Genomic DNA, 25,949 nt, shown 5'->3' on the forward strand with positions numbered 1-25,949 from the left:
TTTGGATGACAAACAGAAAATCTTGCAGGAAGCAAAAGTTCCCATTTGTGTACACACAAGTATTGCATTTGTTATTTTTAGCTTCTGCACTGAAATTATAGCAAGATGTTAATTGGCTGTATGGACTTTAATGTTTACAAGATTATTGCCATGATTTGCCATCTGGTGCCATAATACCTTTGATTTCATCATACCCTTCTCATGGCAAATCATGGGGAAAATATGGGATTAGAAGAAGAAGGATTTATGAGCAGGCAGACATTGATGTAAAGCTGATCTCTTTACCCAAAGAGTCCACAGGGATTAAACCCATTGAAAAGAATCATCGAATGCAGTTTTATTTGGCTTTTGAATATGATTAGTCACAAAGGACATACCGTATTGATAAGAAGTAGGCACAACTGGGTCAGCCCAGAGTATATTTGTCCTCTGGTAGACATTTATGTTGATCAAGAACTAAGTTGCTCCACAGAGACACAAACCAACAGTAATTTGGTCACCAGCCATCTCTCATATAGATTAGTGAGTCTATGAGACTTAACACTGTAGCATATGACAACCCTTGAATCCCAACAGCACAGATGTGCCACCAGATGTCCTTGTATGGTTGCTTCATTCAAGTGTGAAAAACATATTGTAGATTCTGTGAGCACCACATTGTACTCTCCTGGTAATGGTGGTAATAATATGAACAAATGTTGTACGATTTGAGAGAAATTAAACAGATGAATATTCAAAATCAAAAGATTGCCCTGACCAAGAGTAAATCAATTTCATTGATAAATCATCCCCTATGTGAATGCAGGCAAAGTAGGAATAGTCCATGTTTGGAGAGCAGTTGGGAAATTGGTGGTGAAATCTTCAATATTCAATAAATACTTTCTAACAGTAATCCATCTGAACAGGCTGGGTGTAGAGAAGGGCAGGCTGGAGGCAGAGTCTGTGGAGAGGTAAAGAGGCCGGCAAGAAGGCAGAGAGACAGGCAGGTAGGGAGGACTGTGGCTGTGCAGATTAATAAGAACATAGCGCCATGACTGGATGAACAACACACACCCCTTCACTGCAGGGAGAGAGAGAAATATACATATATACCATATATATATATATGAAAGAGAGAGAGGGAGAGAGATGGGGAGAGAGAGAGGGAGAGAGAGAGAGAGAGAGAGAGAGAGAGAGAGAGAGAGAGAGAGAGAGAGAGAGAGAGAGGGGGGAGAGAGAGAAAAGACAGAGAAGGGATTGGAGGGGAGGAGAGGGGAAGGAGAATCAACATTTCTCAAATGGCAAAAGCAAAAAACAACTCAATCTCTAATAGTAATAAAAGGATCATCTGTACACACAGAACATAACAAAATGCACATTTTGAGGTAAGCTCTGCCTCTGGTTTATTAAAGGCTCAAATGTCAACTTACAATTCTGCAAACTACCAAGTATTTGGTCTAATATGTCACGTGTATAAAGTGGTTACGTGCTAGCGACAACCCACCCTCACGAAATCCTACAACCTAAAGAATTTACACATAACCGCCGATCTACCTCGTGAGACCGATGATGCTCCTGAATTTTTGCGATTAAAGGCTGTGTACGTCTAATTTAAAATACTGTGTCTACCTATTTACTTGATATTTCCGTGTGGAGAGTGTTGTCTCTGCAATTGTGCCTGAAGGCCTGCTTATGTTTGTCAAGGTCAATTAATGAATGCAAGCAAAGGCTGGCTGGTTCCCAAAACACCCCTGGGACTCATAAATTATACAGAAAACATTAAAAAGACATTATTTGATATCTGTAAATTAAAATTCATTTACATGTTTAAATGCCAGGCTAGTCAGGTGTGTCACCTTCCACGCCCATTATATTAGCTCACAGCAGACTAGTAACCATGAAAAAATGTTTGATCATTGACAGATTATCTCTTCATGATTTTGCATCATTCCCCGGTTTATTCCTGGATGGACACCTTGTTCCCTAGTCCTCAAGTGTGAAGAGACGATGTAGCCAATCTCGCGCTCAGTTCCAGGGATAGCTGCGCGCTCTGCACCTTTAAGGCAATAAAGAAGAAAAGCGGCTGCTGCGGAGGAGGCGAGGGTTATTCCATAATGCTCTGAGGCTGGGAAGGTTAGCGCAGGGACCAGTGTGATTTCTACGTCTGGGGGAAGATGCGTGTGCTTGTTGCTTGCTGGATGGAGAGAGGCGGTGTTGTGGGACTGAGTTTTCAGCACAGCTAACAACTATTGCCTCCGCTTCAAACCCATGTTTTTTTTTGTCAAAATCAACTTTAAGCATTTTTATTACTAGAAAGTTTTTTCTCATTATTTATTCATAGTATTTCATTTACTTCTTTTCTTTATCCGAATTTGAATTTAATTTATTTTCTTTTGCTGATTTTCTTTTGGAAATTTCACCTGAGCACACTGCGCTTGTCCCGCGTATGCGTCTCCAACCTCCCGTCTTCGCTCTGACTCAGCAGCACTCACCTGGACCGGAGCGCAAGGAGGAGGCGAGTCCCTTGCGTACTCCGCAGAGCATCGCGCCGTTACGCGGGGAAGGCTGCACGAAGGCACGGCGTGGACACTTCAAGGGAGACGTACAGTTGGATCTCTGCCCTTACCATAAGACAATCATCAGAAGCGTATACATCCACTTCCCAACGTGAAAGAGAGACGAGGGAGAGAGAGAGAAAGAGAGAGAGAGAGAGAGAGAGAAAGAGTGAGAGAGAGAGAGAGAGAGAGAGAGAGAGAGAGCGAAAGAGAGAGAGAGAAAGAGAGAGAGAAAGAGAGAGAGACGTGTTTGCACAATCCAGCATCCATTGCAATTGACACTTTGAAGAAATATAAAGGAAAAGGAAGAGTGTGGAGTGAAGAAGAAAAAGCATAGCTTGGATATTGAACGGAGCGGGGCATGTGGATATTGGCTATTATCTTTTTCCAGTGCATCTTGAATGGTGAGTTTTCCATCTAAAATTAACTTAATTAAATGATAATTGACCGCTTAGACAAAAACAAGCCTGGCGCACAAGCCATGTCTTGTCTCTATGTCTAGCAACCTGACTAATATTAGCCTAACAGGCTGTTGCTATGTCCTGACTACCAAGCAATGGGAAGACAGATAAATGGGTGGACCTGGCTGCACGGGCTTTTCTAGTCACATCCAGGTTAATTGCCCTCAACTATGTGAAAACACTTAAGCTATCAAGCCATGCTTTTCTAAATAGTCGTCTGATTCCCCTTTTAAGTATATAAATATTAATGTGTGACAGGCCTATTTGTTGGTAAGAATTTAGGCCTAAGGATTAACGCAAGGCACAGAATACGAAACGATGTTTAGGGTAAAACATTTTTTCGATGGAATAACACCTAAATAGACGTACAAAATGTGTCTACATATTGAATAATTCTCAATGTGCTCTTAAAAAATAGGTAACATGTATGATTCATTTCAATTAATTTATGTGTACTTGGGAAATTAAGTCGTATTATTGTTCATATAAAACATGTGTAGTAAGTATATTTCCACCTCTAAAAGGTTTATCTTAATTGAAGACTTAATTTGATTTAAACACATATTGATTATTGTGGCCTATTTGCATATCTACAAAAGATTTAACAAATGCATGTTTTTATGTTCATTAAATTTAAAAGAGGGCCATTTGTTTCAAACAATAAAATTGTAATGATTTCCCCTGTGCAAATATATAGATTTTTACAAGATTTTTTCATTAAGAAAACATTTTGGCTTGAAAGTGCCATTTGTGTTTTACTGTAGAAAAATATTTCCTAAATGATTGCTACGATCAAATTCAATAATCTGTATTAGCTATGGGATAATGTTTGCATTATATTTGTAAACTGTGATTGGAAAAATACGAGGAAAGGACAGTAGGAGATTTGTTCAGTATTTTTCATGGCATTGCACCCGCCATATTAGAAGTACAAACATGGAGGCATTTGGATTGAAAAAAAAAAACACAAACCAGCAGTGGCTAGCCTCTATCGCCCCGACCCTACTGTTAACCTCGGACAACCTCCCAAGCTTTTATTGTTTTACACAGTGCAAAGGTGATTGGCCTGTGATTCCTATAAAGATGGATTTTGATTAGAGGCAAATGTGCTTTGGATTTGGAGGGGCTTCTCACTCAGCGAATACAGGAGAGGGTGTGGAGAGAACGGAGGGCATGAAGGAGTTGGGGGGCTAGGGTGGAAAGGGCAGATAGAAAACTACATAGAAAATTGGGGGGCATTTAGGGGATCTTTCTGAAGGAGGGACTAATGGAGCGGTGGGGGTGGGAAGAGGAAAAGTGAGCACAAACTGAAGGAAGGGGCAATGCGTAAAGATGACAAGAAAACCATTTTGTGGCAGTGCTGTAGGGCTGAATGGGGAGGCAGGGGTTGTTTTCCAGAGAGAGCGCAGTGAGGGAGTGAGGGGCGCAGTAACACTGCTTTTTGCCCACAACTGAGGCGTGACAGACTACAAAAACCGAGAGGACCTGTTCCATGGCTGATGTCCATTTCTAATGTCAATCACTGCTGTGCTTGACGACACCTCAGCTCTATCTCCATCCGCTGCTCCTCTGGTGAATGGTTCCACACACTGTTTGGTACAGACTGTGGCGACGTAAAATGGCTGCTCCTAAAGGGCTTTAGCTTGGACATTTTTTGAAATGGAAACAGGATCCCCTTCTGATTGCAGTGAATGTGAGATTGACTCATTGTGTTTTATAAACACACCAGGTTGTGTGGAGAGCTCCTTTTTTGATTGGACAGTAGTAAACATTGATTTGTTGGCATGGATTTTCGATCACGTTTTTATAAAGGTTCAGTTTTACTTGCAGGGGATAAAGTACCATTGCAATTGTTATCTCTGACATACAATTTCTGTGAGGTTCTAACAAAAGAATGTAGTAAAAACTATAGATAAAAATGTTCAGAATATGTACCTTTTCGTATGACTCCATTAAGCTTCTTTACTTGTTATAGCCTATTTTCTTCCTGATTTGTTTTTCCTGAGCTGAAGAAAAAAAAAAGATAGTGTAAATAGCATGAGCACTAGCCTACATTAGAACAGTTTGTACCTCTTCTGGCCAGAGAGACTGGATTCCATAAAGGCTTTTAGGGTTCTGGGCTAGCACATGCTCCTGAGGTGGTCTCTATGGAAACCTGGATAATGAGTGTTGGTGCAGTGTGGGCTGGGTTTGAGCAAGGCCGCACTCTGTGCAGGTGACCCCGGAAGTGCTTCGCCAGACTGTTACTCACAGTAGATGAGATTGTTAGTATCTCGAGGGAATGTGAAGGGTATAATATATTTATAAAGGTTCTGAAACCTGTCCGTGCTCATTTTGTAGATTTGACTGTAGTTACATTGAAGCATAACTAGTGCCTGGGATCTTGTTATTAAGGGGTAGGGTGTGCTGTATTGTTTACATTGTATGTTACTCTGTATGCTACAAAATATAGCTGTCTCACCATTCACCACCTTTTATTTGATAGTTTTTGTTTCGTTTTCACCACACTTCATTTTAAACGATTGTTTGCAGATTCTCTCTCCGCAATTCAGTTGCATCAAATGTGCAGCTTTCTATTTTTGAGGCCTAGGTGCAAACTAATTTGTCTATGGATACAATTTGCACTCATAAACAATTCCCCGTTGTAGAGTTGATTTCAATGATACTTGTGTTTTTTCGAGAGCCCTTGCGACAGTATCTCTAATAACACCCAAATGTAATGGGAACATCAGATCTGTCCATGGTGAGACTGAGACAGACCAGGGAGATGGTATAATGTTGTTTCTGCTCAGCAATACCTGAGGGCAAATCTGACACACGTTCAATTGGACACTAATAAGCAGAGCAAATATACAGCAATGCTGCTCTATTGGCACTTAGTGTCGCCGTGTGTGTTGTGTGCATGTGTGTGTGTGTTTTTGTGTGTGTGAAACAAGTGTGTGTGTGGGTGTGTGTGTGTGTGTGTATTTATGCGAACATTGATGGAGGACTGCAGTTTGTGGGGTTACCTCAGCTAATTCAAACATGAACCAATGTAACGTGTGACTCCATCCTACCTTCGGTTAAAGATGAGTGCACATGAAGAGACCAGGCTTTGTTCTTGTCATGTTCAGGGAGAGATTCAACGTGCAAACAAACTGGGTCTGCCTCTGCTTACAGGACTGTGTTTAGAAGATGAAAAATATCCAGGGCACAGCATCTGAATACCTGTCAGCCCCACTTACACTGCTCGTTTAGAACCAGCGCAGCTCAGGGAACCAGGAGAGGAGATTAACCTTGATAAAGCTGTCATGAGGAGAGAGATTTTAATCAACCTATCTGGAAGATAAGACCCTGGTTTAGAATAACGATACCAGACGTGTTGACTTAATTGGGTGCTGTGTTTTTGGTCGTTACAATTAAGTGAGCAAAACCCAATTCACTCTTTTATTGTTTAGAGCAAATGTACTTTCCAATGATATATTTCATATATTTGTACCGTACCTGTCACATTTAGAGCATGGATTTTCTTTCCCTTTAGATCTCAAAGTAGCTAGAAATATTTACATTATCTAAATATTCCCCATAGTGTTTTTGGTTTGGGGCATTTTAGCCATGTGTTGTCTAATGAAGAACATCTAGTCAGTCAAGAAGTATTGTCATAAGAACATAAAGCAACGCTGTTCAGAGTTTATAATCAGGCCAATCAGAAAGTGGATCTGTGTAGACTAGTGTCCTTTGGTATACATCTGTCAGTTCACATAGAGCCTGCCTGTATGAAAGGTCCACACACACACACGAATATACGCATGCATGAATGTACACATGCACGTGCACACACACACATACACACACACACACACACACACACACACACACACACACAGAAAGACTAAGCTAGACCAGCTGACTGTAAATGAAAATATACATTGATATATTTTCAGCAACAAAAATACATCTAATACGTGATAATTGGACATGTGATTACTGTAATCATTTACAGATGGTTACATCCAGTGTTATTGTCAAACATATTGTACACTAAGAGATATAGGATTACAATCTTGTTTGACAATGAAAAGGTTATTTAAAATGGTTAAATTTATTGCACACAACCATCACTATAAGAATGTGAGAGAACAGAGATAATATGTTGTTTGTACGGCAAGTCAGGATACCTCTGTGTGGACACCTCTGTTTATTGTGGTCTTAGCCTCAGACTTGGCTGTTAGGAGAGCAGACTCAAGTATAGGTTAAGAGATGCATATTTAAATGTTAACTGTTTCATTTAACCCTGGTCCAGAATGCTCGGAGAGATGGTGTGCAGCAAAGCAGAGAGAAAGAAAGGGCGAGGTGGCAGGCAGAGAGAGAGAGAGAGAGAGAGAGAGAGAGAGAGAGAGAGAGAGAGAGAGAGAGAGAGAGAGAGAGAGAGACAGAGACAGAGAGAGAGAGAGAGAGAGAGAGAGAGAGAGAGAGAGAGAGAGAGAGAGAAAGAAAGAGAAAATGAGAAAATGAGAACATGAGAGAGAGACAGACATGGATAGCCAATGTAATTATTATATTTAATTATGATCCATGTCATATAATGTCATCATATTTTTGGCCGCTGTTTCTTTTTGGTGAATTTGACATCTGTGAAGGGTGTGTGTTAAGTGTTGTTTAAGAGACTGAGCCTAAGCCACAATTTGATTGTACATAATACTGTACATATCCAGGTCCTGACCTAGAAACATTGAAACAGTGTGTACTGTATTAGTCAGCAAAAGCGCTTGTCCCTTTATGACCTGACTTCCAGCACGACTCTTCCAAACAACCCCATCCTCCTATATCGTTCTAAATATTTTTCAAATCTCAAATGGCTGATGTATGTATAGTATCTACCTGACTTAGTAGTAGTTTACCATTTATATACATGGACACTTGGACATGAACACTTTCTTTTATTTTTTGAAACCTCAATAGTTCAATAGCCATCAAACATTGTGCAATATTGTTTACCTGGTGTGTTATGTTAACAACATAACATACCTGGCAGCCACAAAAACATACAAACCGCATGTGAAAATTAAGAAAATCAAGAACAAGTTATTTAGAAGTGAATGCCTGATTTAGTCCTGCAGTTCTGGGGGGAAGTGGTCAGAGCGTTAGCCTACTGCCCCACTTTGCCATGGAAACATTTGCATGCAGTCTAAGTGGAAAACAAATGACGTAGCAACAGTGGTTGTTGTTGCTCTCATTCATTATGACCAGCAGCACCTACCTGCCCGCCAGCTACCTGTCTGCACAGTAAACATGTCAACATACAAAAACTTAGCCTCATATAACACTCGATAAGGTGTCTATTGTAGACTTGTTGGTAAGAGTTGGTAAGTAAGAGGTAAAGAAGTGAAAAAACACTTTGCAATATGAACAAACAGGGTAAGGAACTCTGAGATGTGGTAGTTGTAAGTTGGCAGATAGGAAGACTCTGACAGTCTGCCAGTGGTCAGAGACTGCTGTTTTTTAATATAATGTGGTGCGCACACTTAACTGTGGAGCTATATTTGGGAGGCCATTTTTAAAGCTGTCACTGGGGTAATGGAAGGAGTGCAAAATGACCTCTACAGAGAGACACAGACTCAGGGGGCTACACACACACACACACACACACACTCACACACACACACACATGCACAAACACACATCAAGTCAGGCTCATTTATAACACCAAGGAAAGGTACCACCCCCCTTAAAAAAATGACAAAGTTGATTGATCTCCTGAGTTGACATGGGAGTCAAGCAAAGTGGATGGAGCGTCAATTTAATATTTTATTTTGGTACAATTACAGGAGATAACAAGATGCAACATTACATTTGGTAATTACAATTACCAAATATTCCCCCCAAAACGTTTAGAAAAGTATGACAATGACATCATTTACTTTAGTTAGTTTGTATATTTTCTAGAATTATCCCTAATCACATTTAACTCCCAACATTAAAATCTTAGCATTTTTTTAAATTAAACTCAGCAATGTTCAAGGTGTGTGTTTGTTTAGAGGGTTTGAATGTGTTTGCTCATTTATGCAGGAAGGTGTGTGTGTGTTTGATTGCAGGCTTGGCCTACGACAGGATCTGTTAATAACTGACAAACCCTAATTAGAATTCAAAAATCATGTGTCTGTACCCGAAGTGTGTAACATTTTCAACAATTCTGGCATTTGTCTCATTAAAGTGTTGCTAGCCCCCAGGTCCATTCTTTTTCAGGCACCACCATTCTATCAGGCCTTCCCCAGAAGTGATTATGCTAATTGTTGTTTGATCAGATGATTAAATTATAATTCGATTAATCCTGAGCGCTAAACGCTCTGAATGCGTTTCCGTGCGCTCGGCTGGCTGGCGTGGTCCGCGTCGCTAGGCAGGCTGGAAACACGGCCGCTGACCCGACACTGTGACGCCTTCCTGCTCTGCTGTTTTAACGTTTTCCAAATGTCTTCTGAGGTGGATATTTACGAATGAACATAAATACACGTTCAAACATAAATCGAGCCCTACATTGTATTTTGTGTATGTGTGGGTTTATCATGAGTGGATTTCCGGTGAGCGAGTATAACCTTTATCATCATCATCATCTTTATCATCATTTGTCCTAGTTATTTTTTTCTTTGACCATCGTCTATCAGGGTGATGTATGGTGCTGTGGGAAGATGGGTGTCCGGGACACAGACTGAGGGCTGGGGACAGGGTGCTAGATGTCCCCTTCTGCTCTCTGAGGCACATGTTGAGGTACGCTCTAGATATTGTGGGACAAACATTTCTCAATAGAGAATAGATAAGCCACGCAGGCATGCAGGAACACGCACACGAACATTACGCACACACACGTACATACGCACACACACACACGTACATACGCACACACTTTGTACATGCGCGCACGCACTCAAAGCAGGCTGACTGGTTCTGTCACTCGGTAGTATTGGGGAGGATTCTGCTGCAGTAGGCTTCCTTAAGATGGAGCTGCCCTGCCTCTGAGGCGAGTGAAGGATGGTGAGAGAGGAGGATGTGAGGACAGGGAGGAAGGGAGGATGGAGGGAGGGAAGAAAGGAGGGAGAGGGCATGTTTTCCGAGGCGCTAGAGCATGGCTGCGGGTGGAAAAGGCAGCGATGTCTAGTCATCTGACCCACAATCCCATTTAACCCCAGGTCCTATGATTTGCCCTATTCCTCTGTGCCACGCTTGGCCCACGTCACTGCCCTTTATTCCTGCTTCCCGGGTGACTGGATACAAAATGCTATGGAAAATACCCACACACAGAAAACACAGATTTGCACACGTGTCGTCAAAGTAGCCGCATTTGCACAATATGCAGAATTCCTCCTTACAGTGTCACATATCTTGAGCTCCTTCAGTTCAAGGTGACGTTCTCCCTCCACTTGTCGACGTAGCTGAGGTGCCTGTGCTGAACGCGGACGTTCTTAGCACCGTTATCCGACCCTCCTTGGTATATAAGCTCCCGGCTCATCCCTACCTGCTGGGTTTAATGTCTGATCTGTCTGCACCAGCCCTGCCATGTACTCACACACATTCACACACAAAGACACACACACACAGATACACAGATACACACACACACACACACTCACATTATGTCCAGGCTGGTCCGTAAGACTACTGCCCTATGAAGATGTTTTTTAGTCAGACTGACCCTGACCGACAGGGTCATCACTCGGCCACATCCTGTGTGAAATACACTTGTTATTGTTTTGGCTTCTGTGGGTTTCTCTTGGTGTCGAAGTCCCGTGTGGATGAGTCCCAGAGACCTCTGGGCTCAGGTGAAATGCATGTCAACAAAATAAGCCCCGACTCCTGCTGCTATCTCGAGGTGAAATAAAGATAGAGATCTTAATGTATTACCAAATGTCTTTACGTAACGTCAGCGTGCCAACATTTGTGTAAGTCCGGGCCGGCGGTGTAAAGCTCTTGATGAGATCTCGTCGGCCTGTTTCCTGGTACGGCTCATGTGTCCGTCGTAGTGGCGTTAGACGGAGCTTGTTTGGTCCACTTGCAGATGGACTTCCTTCTGTTTTGTCATCCTCAAACCTGTTCACTGCCAGTCTCTCTCTCTCTCTCTCTCTCTCTGTCTCTCTCTCTCTCTCTCTCTCTCTCTCTCTCTCTCTCTCTGTCTGTCTCTCTCTCTCTCTCTCTCTCTCTCTCACTCTCTCTCTCTCTCTCTCTCTCTCTCTCTCTCTCTCTCTCTCTCTCTCTCTCTCTGTCTCTCTCTCTCTCTCTCTCTCTCTCTCTCTCTCTCTGTCTCTCTGTCTCTGTCTCTCTCTCGCTCGCTTTCTCGAATTCAGACGTCAGTGTCTGTGTGCTGGAGTTGATTAAGATCTCCTGGGTATTTTCCCTCTGGATTTCCTCACCCCTAGTTAGCGCATGTAAATGAGCATTCAGATGCATCGACTAACTCACTGGAACGCACGCACACATACACACACACGCACGCACACACACACACACACACACACACACACACACACACACACACACACACACACACACACACACACACACACACACACACACACACACACACACACACAGGAGCAACCCCTTCATCCCATCCTCCTGAGGGTACACACATCAGAGGAGGGTATCATTGGTTTTACATAGCGGCCGTGTGGCACTAAGCACACTGCTCAGTATTATTCATGAGAGCAAATTGGGAGCCGGTAATTCGCCAGGAGAGGGGCTCTTTTCCCTCTTCTCTTCTCTCCTCTCTTCTCTGCTCCTCTCCTCTTCTTCCACCCTGGCAGAGCACTCCGCCTCCCTCTCACACTGCTGTCTGCCCCCAGGGCAGGAGGGGTAACAGTGAGGTGGGGGGGGGGGAAGAGAGAGACGGGGGGAGGTGAAGAAAGAAAGGGGGGGGTAAAGAGGGAGAGAGGGGGTGAATACGGGGATTGGGGATGAAGAGAGAGAAGGGGGGGGGGCGGGGGTGAAGAGAGATTGAGGGGATAAAGAGGGAGGGGGGTCAAGGGAGCGAAGAGGGGGAGGGGTAACTCACTGTCACAGCCCTGTCCTGTCCTACAAACCTCCCCTCCCTCCCTCCCTCCTCACCCCGGGCGGCCCAGGGCCGAGTGCTAGCCTTAATTACCTGCAGCTCCTGCCATGAGCTGTCAGTGTGTGGCCCAGTCTCTGTGTACCCCCACCGGGCATGGCTGGCCCTGTCCTCTCCAAGCTCCAGACCAACACCATGCCCACCCCACCGCCATGCTGACGGCCGTGCCATGGCTAACAGCCAACCCAACCTCTTCATCCATCAGCCAGCCAGGCCTTGGGCATGGTGAAGCTGTTGTGGCTAATGGCTAACTGCATTGTTGAATGGAACCTTAACCCTAGATTTAGGCAAAGGGGAGTATCACCATGCATCCCAATAGCATATTCCAGTTGCAAAAATAGAAATCAGAGAATGGCCCTATATAAAACCGAGAACACCAAGTTTTTCTATACATAAACATTTGGGGGGGTCGCCAAATTCTAGTATGAGATTAGATGTTTGGTCGAGGTAAACCCATTCACGGTAAAGATTCATCGATGGCATGGGTGGGCTAATGCTGGAGCTAATGCATGGGCCTTTTCATGTTGCTGTTAGCTTGGTGAATATTGATTGCACGTTTACTTAGATAAATCGCCTGGGCAGTTTAGAAAGCAGGCGGTGATGGGCAGTTAGACGCTGTGAGTGGACACACCTCTGTAGGTTTGATGGAGCTGGCTCTAATCCTCACCGAGCAAAGAAATAAGGAAGGATGAGCTAAAAGAGGCATTTGGAGGAGGCAAACACACACTCAACATCTGTTATCTCCTGTTTTGTCATGTTCTTGTGAGGCGATTGACATTGCTCTTTCTCCACTAAACCAGCCCCATACAGTAAACTTGTGCACCATCCCCCATCATCTTGTCCCTCTCCATATCTCCCTCCCCCCGCTCTCTCTCGCTGTCTCGCACTCTCGCGAAACGCACGCACACACGCATCGACAAGCGTGCTGTATACTGTACATACACCACGTGGCCTCACCTTGACCGGGGGGGGGGGGGGGGGTGTGCTGCCCTTGAGCTGTCAAGCCCCGGTGCTGCAGACAGTGAAGCAGGGCCACAGCCAGACCTGAGAGGACAGGACGAGTGCATTAAGAGTCACCAGCAATCCAGGATTAGAGCCCTCACCATAGGCACCACCAACCGGAGGTGACACCGGGACTGTGCCAGCCGTTCTTTCGCCCGAACGGTTGGCCTGCTTCTCCAGCTAACAGAGCAACTGTCAGGCCCAACGCCCCCCCTTTAGCTTTGCTGATAGACACAAATAAAAAGGGGCCATCTATTATACATGGGTTCGATTCATTATTGAACAGTATCACTTTTTTTTTGCTTCTTTGTGGTTTTGGCTCATGGAAAAATGATGTGGATTAGAGGTTTGGGTGCAGGTCGTTTGGCACATGGCGGCTTCAGAGTGCGTGTGGCCATGACAGGTGCTTTCAGATGGGTGCTTTCTGTGTCTGTGACTACTTTTATGAAGATGTGTGTGTGTGTGAGTGTGTTTGTCAGTATCTGTATGTTTTTGTATGTGTACGTGGGTGTTATGTTTGAGGGAAAGGATCTGAAGATGGTCAGGGTGTTTCCTGTTGTAGACACTGTAGGGTTGGGGCTGTGTTGTCCTGGAAAAGTTACAGGATTAGCACCTTGACAATTGTTTGCTTTTAAGACTGGTTCTTACTTTTACAGTACTCAATGTCTAGCATTATATATATATATATATATATATATACTATGCCCCTTGATCTGATGGAATTGCGGTAGTGTATTAATAATAATGCAGGAATTGGAGTAAATTGACTCTATGGGTTGAATTACAGCTAGAATAACAGGTCGCATCTTCACCCTTTCTTGTTAACATCATGACTACCAATGCAACAAGAAGTCACACCATGAGGTGTGAGAAACACCAGGAAAAGACTTCCTCCAACATCTCCAAACATTCTGACGAGAGCAGCTGACACACCTCTCATGTCTGACGGGAAGGAAAGCGTGGGACTGGTTTCAGTTGAAGGCAGTTTGGGAATCCAGTGAGTAACGAAAGAAAGTGTTTGGGCTAAACCTTTGAGACGTAAACCAAAGTGTTGTCGAAGTCTTCTGTTCAGTAAGCTGATTGCTGTGCGTCGATAGATAACACATCTGGGTTTCATTGCACGTTTTATCATTCCTTCAGCTCGGTTTTGATCTTTTCCCTCAGGTCTCCTCAGTAGTATCAATAGACTCTCAGAAGTAGGCTTCTTCTCTCTACAACTATCTAAACCTTCAATTTGGCCTGCAATAAAATAGAAGATGTATACGGTAGAAAAATAATTTCAATACAAACATATGTTCTTTCCTTCGTAGTAAGTACATTCATTTACGAGATTTGTGTGTGTGCGTTAATGTGTCAGCATTATGTTCCCAGCAACATTTGTATTCATTTTCTGTGCTCTCGCCATTTTATGACATCTGTTAATTAGATTTTATTTAGAGGTGTTGTGTACACAAGCATCCGCTGTAGCTGCCAACTCCCACCCACACACGGTCTCCTCTGGACTCTGCTTGTGTTGGCTAGGACATTCAGTTATTACAGAGGAAGTCGAACTCACAGTCGAATCTTTAGTGGTCGTATGCTGACTACTGTAAACAGTATTGTGTGTCTAAAGGGACAATGCTTTCTTGTCCCTGCCTAATTTAGCAGCTGACCGAGGATAGGAGTCGTCTTCTATGGCATTGATGGGTCCGCGGCTCCAAGTTCTGCACTGACAGTCAGAGGGTTGCAGGAGCGTACTGTAAATAAATGCCTTTTGGGGGGTTTATGTGTTCGTCTCAGACTTTGACTCTGGTTGTTTGTTTGTTTTTTTGCACCTTGGGGGGTGGAGGGGGGGGGGGTACAGTACATCCAGCCACGAAATAAGAGATGAGGTCAGATCACCGTGAAGGAGAGATGAAGGTTACAGAGAGCAAACGAAGGGGAGAGAGGAGAGAGAGATGGAGAGAGAGAGTGTTCAAAGGTAGAAGTGCAAATTTACTAGAGAGACAAACAAGAGAGCAAGGGTACGCCTCTGACCTCCCCCGTGGCCTCTCTCTCTCTCCCTTTTCCTCTCCCTCCGCCCCCCCCCACCAGCCGTTCCTTCTATCTGCTAATAACTGCCTGCATGTTATTGTCTGAGTGCTTTCCACAGCGCTGTCTTTCTCTCTCTCTCTCTCCTCCACTCACCCTCTCACCGTCTTCCTTGACAATGCTCTGAAAAATGAATGCTCCTCCACAACACACTGTCCGTGCCGATGGGGGCCACGGAAGCGACCGGCCTCCATCGCGGCCCCCTTCGTCTTGTGGAATCAGCCGCCCAGAAACAGGAACCTTAATTTTTCATGAGTCTGTAAAAAGCAGGATTAAGACAAAAGCGGTCGTGAGGCGAACCCTCTCTCTCCTCGCTCCCCCCTTTAGAACACTCTGAAAGCAGGCTTGATAGCTCTTTGTTCTCTTTTGGAAAGTGGAAAGTACTGCTACTGTTCTGTTCCCCCAGTAGAATAGCTAACGCTTATGGGACCATTGTTCTTACAAGACTTCTGTATGCCGGACTCTGCATCAGGGTACTGTGGGAGTCCACTGCCTCCATCCCCTCTGCAATGGCTGCTGGAGGCATGCTAGCTGCAGGCTAGCTCTTAGCATGTATTAGTGCTGAAATGAGCCACCCACAGCTGGCTGCAGACTGAAACTTATTGATCTGTGTGTTAACCACAGGGGTAAATACACTCAAGAACCACACAGGCACGCCTGCACACACACACACCTCATATACACACACCTCACACACATGCACACAGACAGAAAGACAGACAGACAGACTGGGTGTGTCAGTGCCCCTAAAAATAGTTTGCTGAGACGGACAAGTCACTCCAAAATCTGCACAACACTCAAATGTGCGTGTAAGTGTCAGTCCTGGCAAATTGGCAAATCTACAGTTCTGCACCGAGCCGTAAATGTTTGGTCTCCAACACCTCCTGTCCTGTGAGGTCGCAGCGCTGCAGTGGTTGTCTTCCCTGTTGTCAGCTTAGCACTGTCCCAGTCACCACACCTCGAGTCTGGACGCTGTGTTTTACAAGCCCACACATGCTGACTGCTGTCAACAACAACAACATCCAATGCGTCGTCCAACACCCCAGACGCTCTTTACATGTCCGGGGTGAGAGCCGAAATGCGACATGTGCACAAACACGTGTGAGCTGGTGTGTCGTTGCCGACGGACTTACCAGCGGGCGGAAGCGGCCAATGATTTGAGGCCTCGTTAGGAATTTATGAAGCGCTAAAATGTGTTGTCCCAAGCGAGGGGGGGATTGGCAGCTGTCACAGGCAGGGCGGCTGGTTATGGATGGGGCGGGAGAGTACAAGCTAGCCTGGCACTGCTCTGGGGCAACACACACCAGGCCATGGGCATGAGCTGAAATGAGTTGTTAAAAGTTGTGATGATGCCCATTTCTATACATTCCCTAATGTACTTTCCCTATTCTACAGTACCATCTCCAGCAGTCCTGCAGAGAAGATGTTAGATTTTTGGTCCAATTCCAAGCAGTTTTTTGGGATGTGAATTCCACACACACCAAATTAAAGCAAAATAAAACACTAGTGTTGAAGAAGTCGCCCCAAAGCCCCATATTGACAATAAGGCAGCCAGACTAAATGGAGTGCTTGGCTAGTATCTTTGATTTCCCAGAAGCCCCAACTGCCTGCCTATGCAGCACACACTACGCTGTTTCAGAAAAGGATTGGTGCAGTGCTGGATTGGGGTGTGTGGGGGAGGGGGGGGGGGTAGGGGTGCAGCATCCACACGCATGTTCCTGGGGGGGGGGGGTCACTCGGCGCTGCGAGCAGCCCTCCAGTCGCAGTTTCCCATCATGCCGTGCGTTTGCAATCAGGTATGGTGCTGTGCTGGTCCTCCCAGTTAATCTTTAGCGCGGTTCTCTCCGGGCTCTGCACTGCAACGTGAACACGCGCTCTCCACCCTGCTCTGTTTCCTTTCACTGCAGTGGCGGGCAGCACCATGGCCCCACAGACACACACAATCCCAGCAGCACAGACTCCCGGTCTGAACGCGGCAACAATAACCTTGGCGATGAATGCAGAGTGGAACTGTCGGTTCCGATGCAGGAGCTCGTTCTAAAACAGCAAGCGGAACAGAGGATTTGGTGTCGAAATGGAGCAAAATGGCCTCCATTGTTAAAATGGTGCCCTGCTCTGTGTGTTAGCCCGTATTGCATTTAGAGAATGTTTGTTTATTGTTTATTTCCTTTCGCACAGTGCTTTATTGGCACACATTGATAGCAGCCTTAACTGCGTGGCTATGATTTAGGCAGTGTACAGTGAGAGAAAAGAGCACTGTCCAAATGGAGATGGGCCAGTCCATAATGCTGAACGCACATTTGCTTTTGTGCAATAGAAGAGTCCACCATATGTAATGAATAAAGGTGATGAATCAATCCCCCCTGTTTCTCTCTCTCTCTAACCTCTCTGTCTCCTCTTCCTTTGCAGTTTTCAGTGAAGACCTACGTTCCAGCTTATATTTTGTCAATGCATCTGTGCAAGAGGTAGTGTTCGCCAGCACCACAGGGACCTCGGTGCCCTGTCCCGCCGCGGGGGCGGCCCCCGCCTCGCTGCGCTGGTACCTGGCCACGGGCGAGGAGATCTACGATGTGCCCGGGATACGGCACGTGCACCCCAATGGCACCCTCCAGATCTTCCACTTCCCCCCTTCCAGCTTCAGCAACCTCATCCATGACAACACCTACTACTGCACAGCCGAGAATCCCTCAGGGAAAATCAGGAGCCAAGATGTCCATATTAAGGCTGGTCAGTTCTTTTTTTTGTTTGGGGTTATGGGACAGTTTAGTTACCGTGAACACATAACCATGTTGTGACTATGGTTATTATGTAGTGATGTATAGATATAAGAGTTCCAGTATTCAGGGAAGGACCACAGGTGACCCTATACTGTGAAGACTATGATCACTCACAGTCCAGTACATGACACATCTTGGAACAAATTACCCATACATATTAGGGAAGCAAACACGCTAGACGTTTTTAAAAGACAGCTTAAAACCTACCTTTTTACCAAAGCATTTAAGTCATTTGATCTCAGAAGGGTTTTACTACTTTTATTAGTTATACTATTGTTGCTATTTTAATTATTACTTGTATCACTTGTATTATTGTTTTTATTGTTTTTATTGATTTTATGTAAAGCACCTTGAGATACAATTTTTGTATGAAATGTGCTATATAAATAAAGTCTTACACTAACATCTGGTAAGTTTTCCGTTTTGACAACAGTTTGACATTACTCAGTTTCTTCCCTGATTGCTCTGTGCTCTCTCCCTCCAGTCCTCCGAGAGCCCTACACGGTCCGAGTGGAGGACCAGAAAGCAATGAGGGGCAATGTGGCGGTCTTCAAGTGCATTATCCCCCCCTCTGTGGAGGCCTACATCACTGTTGTGTCCTGGGAGAAAGACACAATGTCAATCAACGCTGAGAGTAAGTGTCTGCTCTGGGTTTTTCCAACACTTCACTACCCTTCTGAACAGTCTAAAGGCTCAGTTGTTATTTTCTATCAGCTCCACAGGAACACACACACACACAAAACACGCATGTAAACAAATGTGCTTGGCGTGGAAGGTTTGAGTGGTGTGTGTTGCCCACAGGGATGTGTGCATGATGATCTGTCTGTCGACCTCTTGGCCATCATGCTAGAGCAGTGTCCTTGTGCCAGCCAGCCAGCCAGCCAGTCGACCAGCCTTGTTGTTCTATATGCATGTCCTTGACTGTCTGAGCCAGTGATGAGGGCGACAGGTCTTCGAGAGCCCTGGTTTGCCCGCCGTGTCACTTAGCTTGACTGTATTGACCCACTTCTGATAGTAGCTACTGCGGCGTGCCACACTCCGATCATTCAAATCGCTTAAATGGAAACGTTGGGGGCTACTCGATTGTTTCCCCGCCCCGGGGGGGGGGGGGGGGTAAATTCACTTTATGTGGGGCATTTAACAAACTCAATAGACAAAACCTAATGTCGTTTTAGTTCGGACGGAGGGCAAATGCGGTGATTGCTTTTTTTTTTTTTTTTTCTTCTTTTTTTTTTGTGGACGTTTCACATTTGTCTGCCCAGGCGAACGGGACCATGTTCAAATCTATGTCAATCTCTTAATTGTCCGTAAATGGATTTGCCACAAGGTTGTTTTGGAGCTGAGAGGACGTGGTTCTATGAAATGCATAGTGTAGGATTCTTTTTTTTTTCCTCCCCAGAATGAAAACCTTTCTGAAGGACAGACTTTTTTCCCTATAATCTCTTAGTACTATTTCTAGATGTGACCAAGCCTTATTGTTTTAAATGCAATAAAGAAAGATCCAGTGGATGGACTGTCACTTTACCCTTCCAAAGAATACTTTACAGTCAAAACTAAGTGTTTATCTTGCGCCATTAAAATCCTTACATGACTGCCTGTCAGCCATGTAAACGCTGTCAAAAAAATCAGCCTCTCACCAATCCAGAGCTCGTCTCCATGCTAAATAATGGATGACGGAGGCCCATGAATCCATGAGCAAATGGTCTTTATTCACGTCTCGGTGCACGCGGCGTCCATTCTCCTCATTTTCCATGGCACACGCATATCAAGTGCAATTTGAGGAGCCAGTGTGGTGTGTGTGTGTGTGTGTTTGCCTGCACGTGGGCTGGTGTCTCCAAGCTGGTTTACCAACCGACCCCGCCCCCCTTGTTTTTCCGAAACGGGAGGCCTCCAAAGCCCTCCGTTTCAATGTTTAATGAGTTCGAAAAGAGAATATCAACACTTAGACTTGGAAAAACTTTTTGCGAAATAAAGCTTTCCTGTCTCTGCCCTGAATAATGGATGCGAGCGTTTCGGTCCGGAGAGGTGCACCACGAAGTGCAGCGGCCTTCCCCGAGTCTCACCGGGGTTCGAGGCACTTTGACGAGCCGCAGAGCAAAGGCCAGCAAAGCATCACTCAAAGAGCGCCGCTGTTCGCCCGCATCAAATGGACAAATGACCATGAAAAATACATACAATCCAGAGACCCCCCAAAGAGGTCAATGCGCAGTGCAGTGTATTGTTTTCTTCATAGGTCACTAGCTCTGGTCTGGGTGAGACTTGATGGTTATAGAGGCGAATGCTGCAAGGCAGCGCTGAAGTGTTCCGGGGAACATCCTCCGCATTGGATATGTCAGTGTTAGTTGCAGGGGGAGAGAAATGACTGAATCTATGGCAGGTATTAAGGCGAAGATTTGAAAAGCCACAACGTGCGGTTGCCCAGTCGTTTGCGTCTTGCCGTACATGCTCCTTGCGTCCGATAAGAAGCTGATTGTCACCGAGATATGAGTGGGGATGAGACAATGACACACACACATTTATCTTCTCTCTACTGCTGGCTGGGCCGGAACGCTGCTACTGCGAGAAAAAACAAACAAAAAAACTGTGATGAATCCCTCCCAGCTGTGGAGAATAGTGCTGGTTTATCCTTTACCGTCACCATGACAACATAAACACACGCCGGACGTGTGTTATTACAGATCTATGGGATGTATCTCCTAAACGGTCTGTGTGTCCACCCTCTCCACGTTGTTTAGAGGAGTGTTTGTGTACGGCATGAGTTGCTGTTCTGTCTGTGGCTGCTGTAATGCAGAACCGGCGTGGCTGTGCTGGGCCGTCCCCCAGGTGCCGACTGTGCCGCAGTCACTGAGGAGGGCCTTGTAGTCGTTTGCCATGTCCTGCTCTGCATTCAGCACCAGCAGGGCTGAGAGGGCCCTCCAGCAGCACTGCAGAGAGTCATGCGCACACACACACACACACACCCACGCAAACATTTTCATTCTACACACGGAGCGAAGACCAGGGGCATCGGCCAATATGCAGCCCAGCTCCGCTTCACCTCATTCTTTCTTTCTCTGTTTGCACCTACTATTCTGTTTGTGTTTGGATAAATGTTCACATGCAGATAAAAATGCTCGTTCAGATATTGCATGTGGGCACACAAATTACATTACTTATTTCATTTACCCAGCTTCATTTTGTCTTGGGTGTGTCTGGTTGTTACTTCCTATTCACTCTGATTCCCCCAGTTAATCAGACACCTAATGGTTTCAATGCTGTGAACCGCCTGTGCATTTAACAGTTTCCCTCGCTCGTTTGATGACATTTTCGAGGTGTTTTCAAGCCGTTCAGCGTCCAGTTGTCTCTGTCTCCCGGCTGTGGCTGTGAGAGAGGACAGCAAGGCGCGCCATGGTGGCTTAATGGACTGTATCTAATGCTCCTTTGAAGTAAATATCAAGAGTTGCTATCAAAAGGCTGGCCCTTGTCGTGTTACCGAGTAGATGTCACGTGACCACGAGCAGAGGAAGGACAGCGAGGGATTATGTTTGTGATGTTCAGAGCCTCAGACAGATCAATGTACTGTTTATTATTTGTCCGGCCAATCACGGCCATAGAGAGACACCACTTTTTGCATCAGAGGCCGCCAGTTGTGTGTCCACACGACAGCCTCTGAGGCATAGGGCTAACATGGCGCAGTAGTGGCATGTTGGAGGGACTGAAGGCTTTGCAGGTTTCTATGCCTTTGTACGACGATAGAGATTGAGCCAAGACGTTGGTGAATGCAGCGCAGCCTTGAGAAGGGGGCTGGGGAGGGCGGATATTGGTTTTACTGGTCGCTGGGTGGCAGAGACAGGGAGAGAGAGCGCGAGAGAGAGAGAGAGAGAGAGAGAGAGAGAGAGAGAGAGAGAGAGAAGGGAAGGGAAGGGAAGGGAGGGAAAGGAGAGAGGGAGAGAGGGAGAGAGGGAGAGAAGAAGGAGAGGATGACAAACATGGCTTGTTTCTCTGAGCAGTCGCCATGCTGAAGAGGAGGGCGGGGTGAGGTGAGGGTTTTTCCGTCCCTCCCTCCCTCCCTCCCTCCCTCCCTCCCTCCCTCCCTCCCTCCCTCCCTCCCTCCCTCCCTCCCTCCCTCCCTCCCTCCCTCCCTCCCTCCCTCCCTCCCTCCCTCCCTCCCTCCCTCTGTCGACAGGCAGGGTTGAGACTCTGACGCGTGACAGGCTGGACGGAGAGTCTTTTTCGAGCATTCGTCATTCCTTCTTCCAATGATTGGCTGGAGTATTGTTATTCACTTCGAAAATGGGTCAGGCGGCCTACGGAGGATCGAGTGTTGGTACAGACGGACAGACATTCAGATACACACACACACACACACACAACACCTACACACATCTTGTGTACACACACACACACATTAGGGTTTGAAACAGGAGATAATATACTCTGCCGCCGAGCGCTCGCTGCGAAAAGAGAGCAGCTAAATTAAAACAAACGTCCACGTCGTACAGCGAGCGAGTTGTCCCTGGAGGGTTCATCTCGCTGGGCTCGCCGGCTCCTGACTGCGTCTCACCCCGCGCCCCGTGGCAGGGGGCTTAGCGGGATAAATAAAAGGAGAGAAAAAAAAAACGAGAGAGGAAAATCAATACCTGTGCGCATGAATCAGGTTGCGGCTGCCACAAAGCATTATGGGAACATGAAGGGGGGAGATGCATTTGTGTGCAGGCAGCATGATAACCATGACGGCAAGGAAAGTAGGCACCGGCAGAGCAGTGCAGAACCAAAATGGCCTCTGTGTTTATCTTGTGGTTGCTCGGGTGCTGCGGGTCCGTCCGCTTGTTTGGAAAAATGCATCCACTGGTGAATTCCATAACCTGAAGCCTATATCCTCTTAGATGATGAAGAATCAGCCTGGAATGAATTTAATATGACGGAGATCCATGTTAGTTTATAGATTATCTTCTGTGTACTCTCCATGATCTTTGCTATACCTCCCAGCTGCTCCAGACTCAGCTGACAGAGATATTAATTGAATGAACTAATGCTTTCTCTTCACTCGCTGCAACGCACTGCTGTCTTTCTAGTCCCACCTCCGCACCGTGCTGTTTGCTCACCAATAACCGCAATTTGTCCCTTATTAAACTCTGGGGGCTGGGAGCGATTAGAGTGTGGGTCTGAGTGTGCGGGAGACGAGCGGAGGAAGGGGAAGGAGGGAACAGGAAGAAGGGAGGGCCGTGCAGTGCCGCTAATCTTTTATAAACAGCGAGCGCTTGACACATCTACAGTAGCCGCTTCGACACGTCGTAGCCGACTCGTGCTGGATACAGCCGTGCAGGGATGTCATGGGTTCGGCTTGGTTAAACTGAGCTGGTGCCGGGAAGACGGGGCTGATGTGAGTCAGAACGTTCTGCCCTGGTCTGGGGCTCACAGCTGCCTGCTAGACCCCTGTCTGATCAGATCTGGGCTGGTGCCAGGTCACACGTGGCCCCCTGCCAAGATGCAGATTAGCTATAAGCGCAACATGAGCTAATCGCGCAAGGAGCCACCAATTAATTAGCACTTAGAGATTCCGTGGACTCTATGTTTTTGGGTTCCAGTTTTTATCAGTGGATCAAAAGACTTGGCTTTGCTGCCAGTGGTGGGTGGGGTGTTTGTTTGCTGGAACGGAAAGCTGGAACGAAATGACAGCCTGTGTCCCTGCAACCGATATTTCAGAGAAAATGCATATATTTATTTTCTAGGTAATCGGGAAATCAAATACATTTGTGTTTTAGAATTTTATCATTTATCCAATTCAATATTCCCTTAGTAAATTGCGGGACTTCAATTACGGACACATTTATGTTAGTTTTACACTATTTAAGCAGAAAAAAAGTAATTGTTCACTGCAGAAGAAGAGGAGAGAAGATGGGGTCTGCAAGGCTGTGATGGAGACTTCTAGAGATAGTCCTGGTTCTTCACATGGTCCTGCTTCTAGATGTTGCTTCCAAGGAAGAGCAGAGCACCAGAGCAGATCCTCCACCTATCTGGAGAAACAGCTGAGGGGCCACCAGGTGTAACCAAGCAGGACAGCTTCACCGAGGGATGAAGGAAGGTCATCCTAACTAATGACAGTCCTCAGCAGCTTAGCAGTAGAGATGGGAACTTATAAGTGCTGCCATTAAGCTTCTGGCTGCCATTTTGTCAAACTCGAAAGGCTGCAAATCTGTATGCACCTCCTAGCGTGACTACCCTAGCTTCTACGTTAGGGGTAGCACTGGTGGAATGGCATCAGTTGTTTACAATGTGTCACACGAGAGCAAACACAGTGCCACACGCATACACACCCACACACACCCACACACACTTTCCAGCCACAGCCTGAGTGACTGTACTGCTGTCTCCTTAGCAGCATGTGATTACTCTTTGTCACAGATAAAAGAAGGGAAGGCATATTTCCTCCCTCCTTCCAGTTCTCCCCTCCATCCCTCCATCTTGCACATGTTTAACCTTGTTGTCGACGATGTGTGACGTCAGCCTTAGGTGATCCATACGGAAAGGACCTTTGACTGGTGACAATGGCGACCAGCTATCTCCTCATCAGCGTTAGAGACGGCGGAGGCCTTGATGGCTGTGTGTGTGTGTGTTTGTGTGTTTGTGGAGGAGGGGGAGTGTTGGCTGTGAATGGCTGCTCTTATCGCATGTGTGCAGCTGCTGCAGTTTCTTTGAGAGACAGAGGGGCTGTCCGTGCATGCCACTCACTCTGCCTTTACAGTGGAAAGACACACACACCCTGCTTCTCCCTCCCTCCCTCCCTCCCTCCCTCCCTCCCTCCCTCCCTCCCTCCCTCCCTCCCTCCCTCCCTCCCTCCCTCCCTCCCTCCCTCCCTCCCTCCCTCCCTCCCTCCCTCCCTCCCTCCCTCCCTCCCTCCCTCCCTCCCTCCCTCCCTCCCTCCCTCTCTTTCTCCGTCTCTCTCTCTCTATTTCCTTATCTCTGTCTCTCTCCTCTCCCTCTCTCTATTTCTCCTTCTGTCTCTCTCTCAGTCTCCCTGTCTCCCTCTGCATTGCATACTCTATTAGAGGGGAGTGAAAGCAATGAGAAAAAACATGACTTGAGCTTTACTGCAGACTCACGACAAGCTGCTCCATGTTTTAGCATTTTGAGATGTTTACATCAAGGGACAGGCAAGGAGTGATACATCAGCTCACTTCAGAAAATAGCTGCTTGATGTGTGTGTTTGAATGAGGGTTCTGCATTTGAGTAAATCGCCGTCATTTTACGGGTGATCAACTTCTCTACACTCACAGATTAAACGGGGCCATACACAGATACCGTTCAATGTAGGCCATTAAAATATGTCTTCTAAACTAACATGAACAGATCATGTGGAACAGCTTCTATTGTATCGTGCAGTCAGGGGATGTTTACTTTAGATTCAGAAAATTAAATAACCTTGGTTACAACTCCCATGGCCCCAACGACATGCTTCCGAAAATAAGTCCCGCCTTTCCAAGAACCACTGTTTGTGTTAGACTTGTGACAATATGAAGATGCTCAAGTCATACTAAGCTGTGCTGTAAACAACTGAAGGAAGAGCTCAATCATGGGGCCACTGCAGACCAAGTCTCCACTCTCTCCTGCTCTCTCACAAGTCAGAGAAGGAGATAAGAGTCAGGATGAGTCCTCCCCAAGGTTCAGATGCTAATCAAAACAGGAAATAATGAAGTCCATTCATTCATGTGGGAGCGACAGTGCCAGAATAAAGGTGACCTGCCGAAAGGTGTTTCCAAGGCGACCCACCATGGGAAATCACCTTGATAGATAGACATCTTGGGCAGCTGGGAAAATGACATCCCTAGGCACCGTGCACTGCATACAGAGAGGATTCTGGGAATTTTTAGCCAACCCCCCCCCCCTCCCCCCAAGACCAGGTGCCCTGTCATGTATGCTTCCAGAGACCTGTTTTCCACACTGTGATAAGTAACCTTGAATCTCATAAAAGTGTTCTGGAGCAGATGGTGAACTGATGATTAAGAATAATATTAGGGAGTCCATGCCGCTTGGTCAAACAACAGTTTCT

General features: G+C 46.1%; 1 protein-coding gene across 1 annotated transcript in view; it reads left to right on the forward strand.

Moving 5' to 3' along the window:
• The first annotated feature begins 2,895 nt into the window (after nucleotides 1-2,895).
• dscama (Down syndrome cell adhesion molecule a) overlaps nucleotides 2,896-25,949 on the forward strand; it is a 72,778-nt gene continuing 49,724 nt past the window's right edge. Inside the window, exons 1-3 of the mRNA XM_084697978.1 lie at nucleotides 2,896-2,938; nucleotides 17,553-17,870; nucleotides 18,405-18,554. Of these exons, the coding sequence (XP_084554104.1) occupies nucleotides 2,896-2,938; nucleotides 17,553-17,870; nucleotides 18,405-18,554 (511 nt within the window). The remainder of the gene's footprint in view (nucleotides 2,939-17,552; nucleotides 17,871-18,404; nucleotides 18,555-25,949) is intronic.

This window comes from Hypomesus nipponensis, chromosome 5, assembly GCF_054491055.1.
Source record: "Hypomesus nipponensis isolate SF chromosome 5, ASM5449105v1, whole genome shotgun sequence".
Lineage (NCBI taxonomy): Eukaryota > Metazoa > Chordata > Actinopteri > Osmeriformes > Osmeridae > Hypomesus > Hypomesus nipponensis.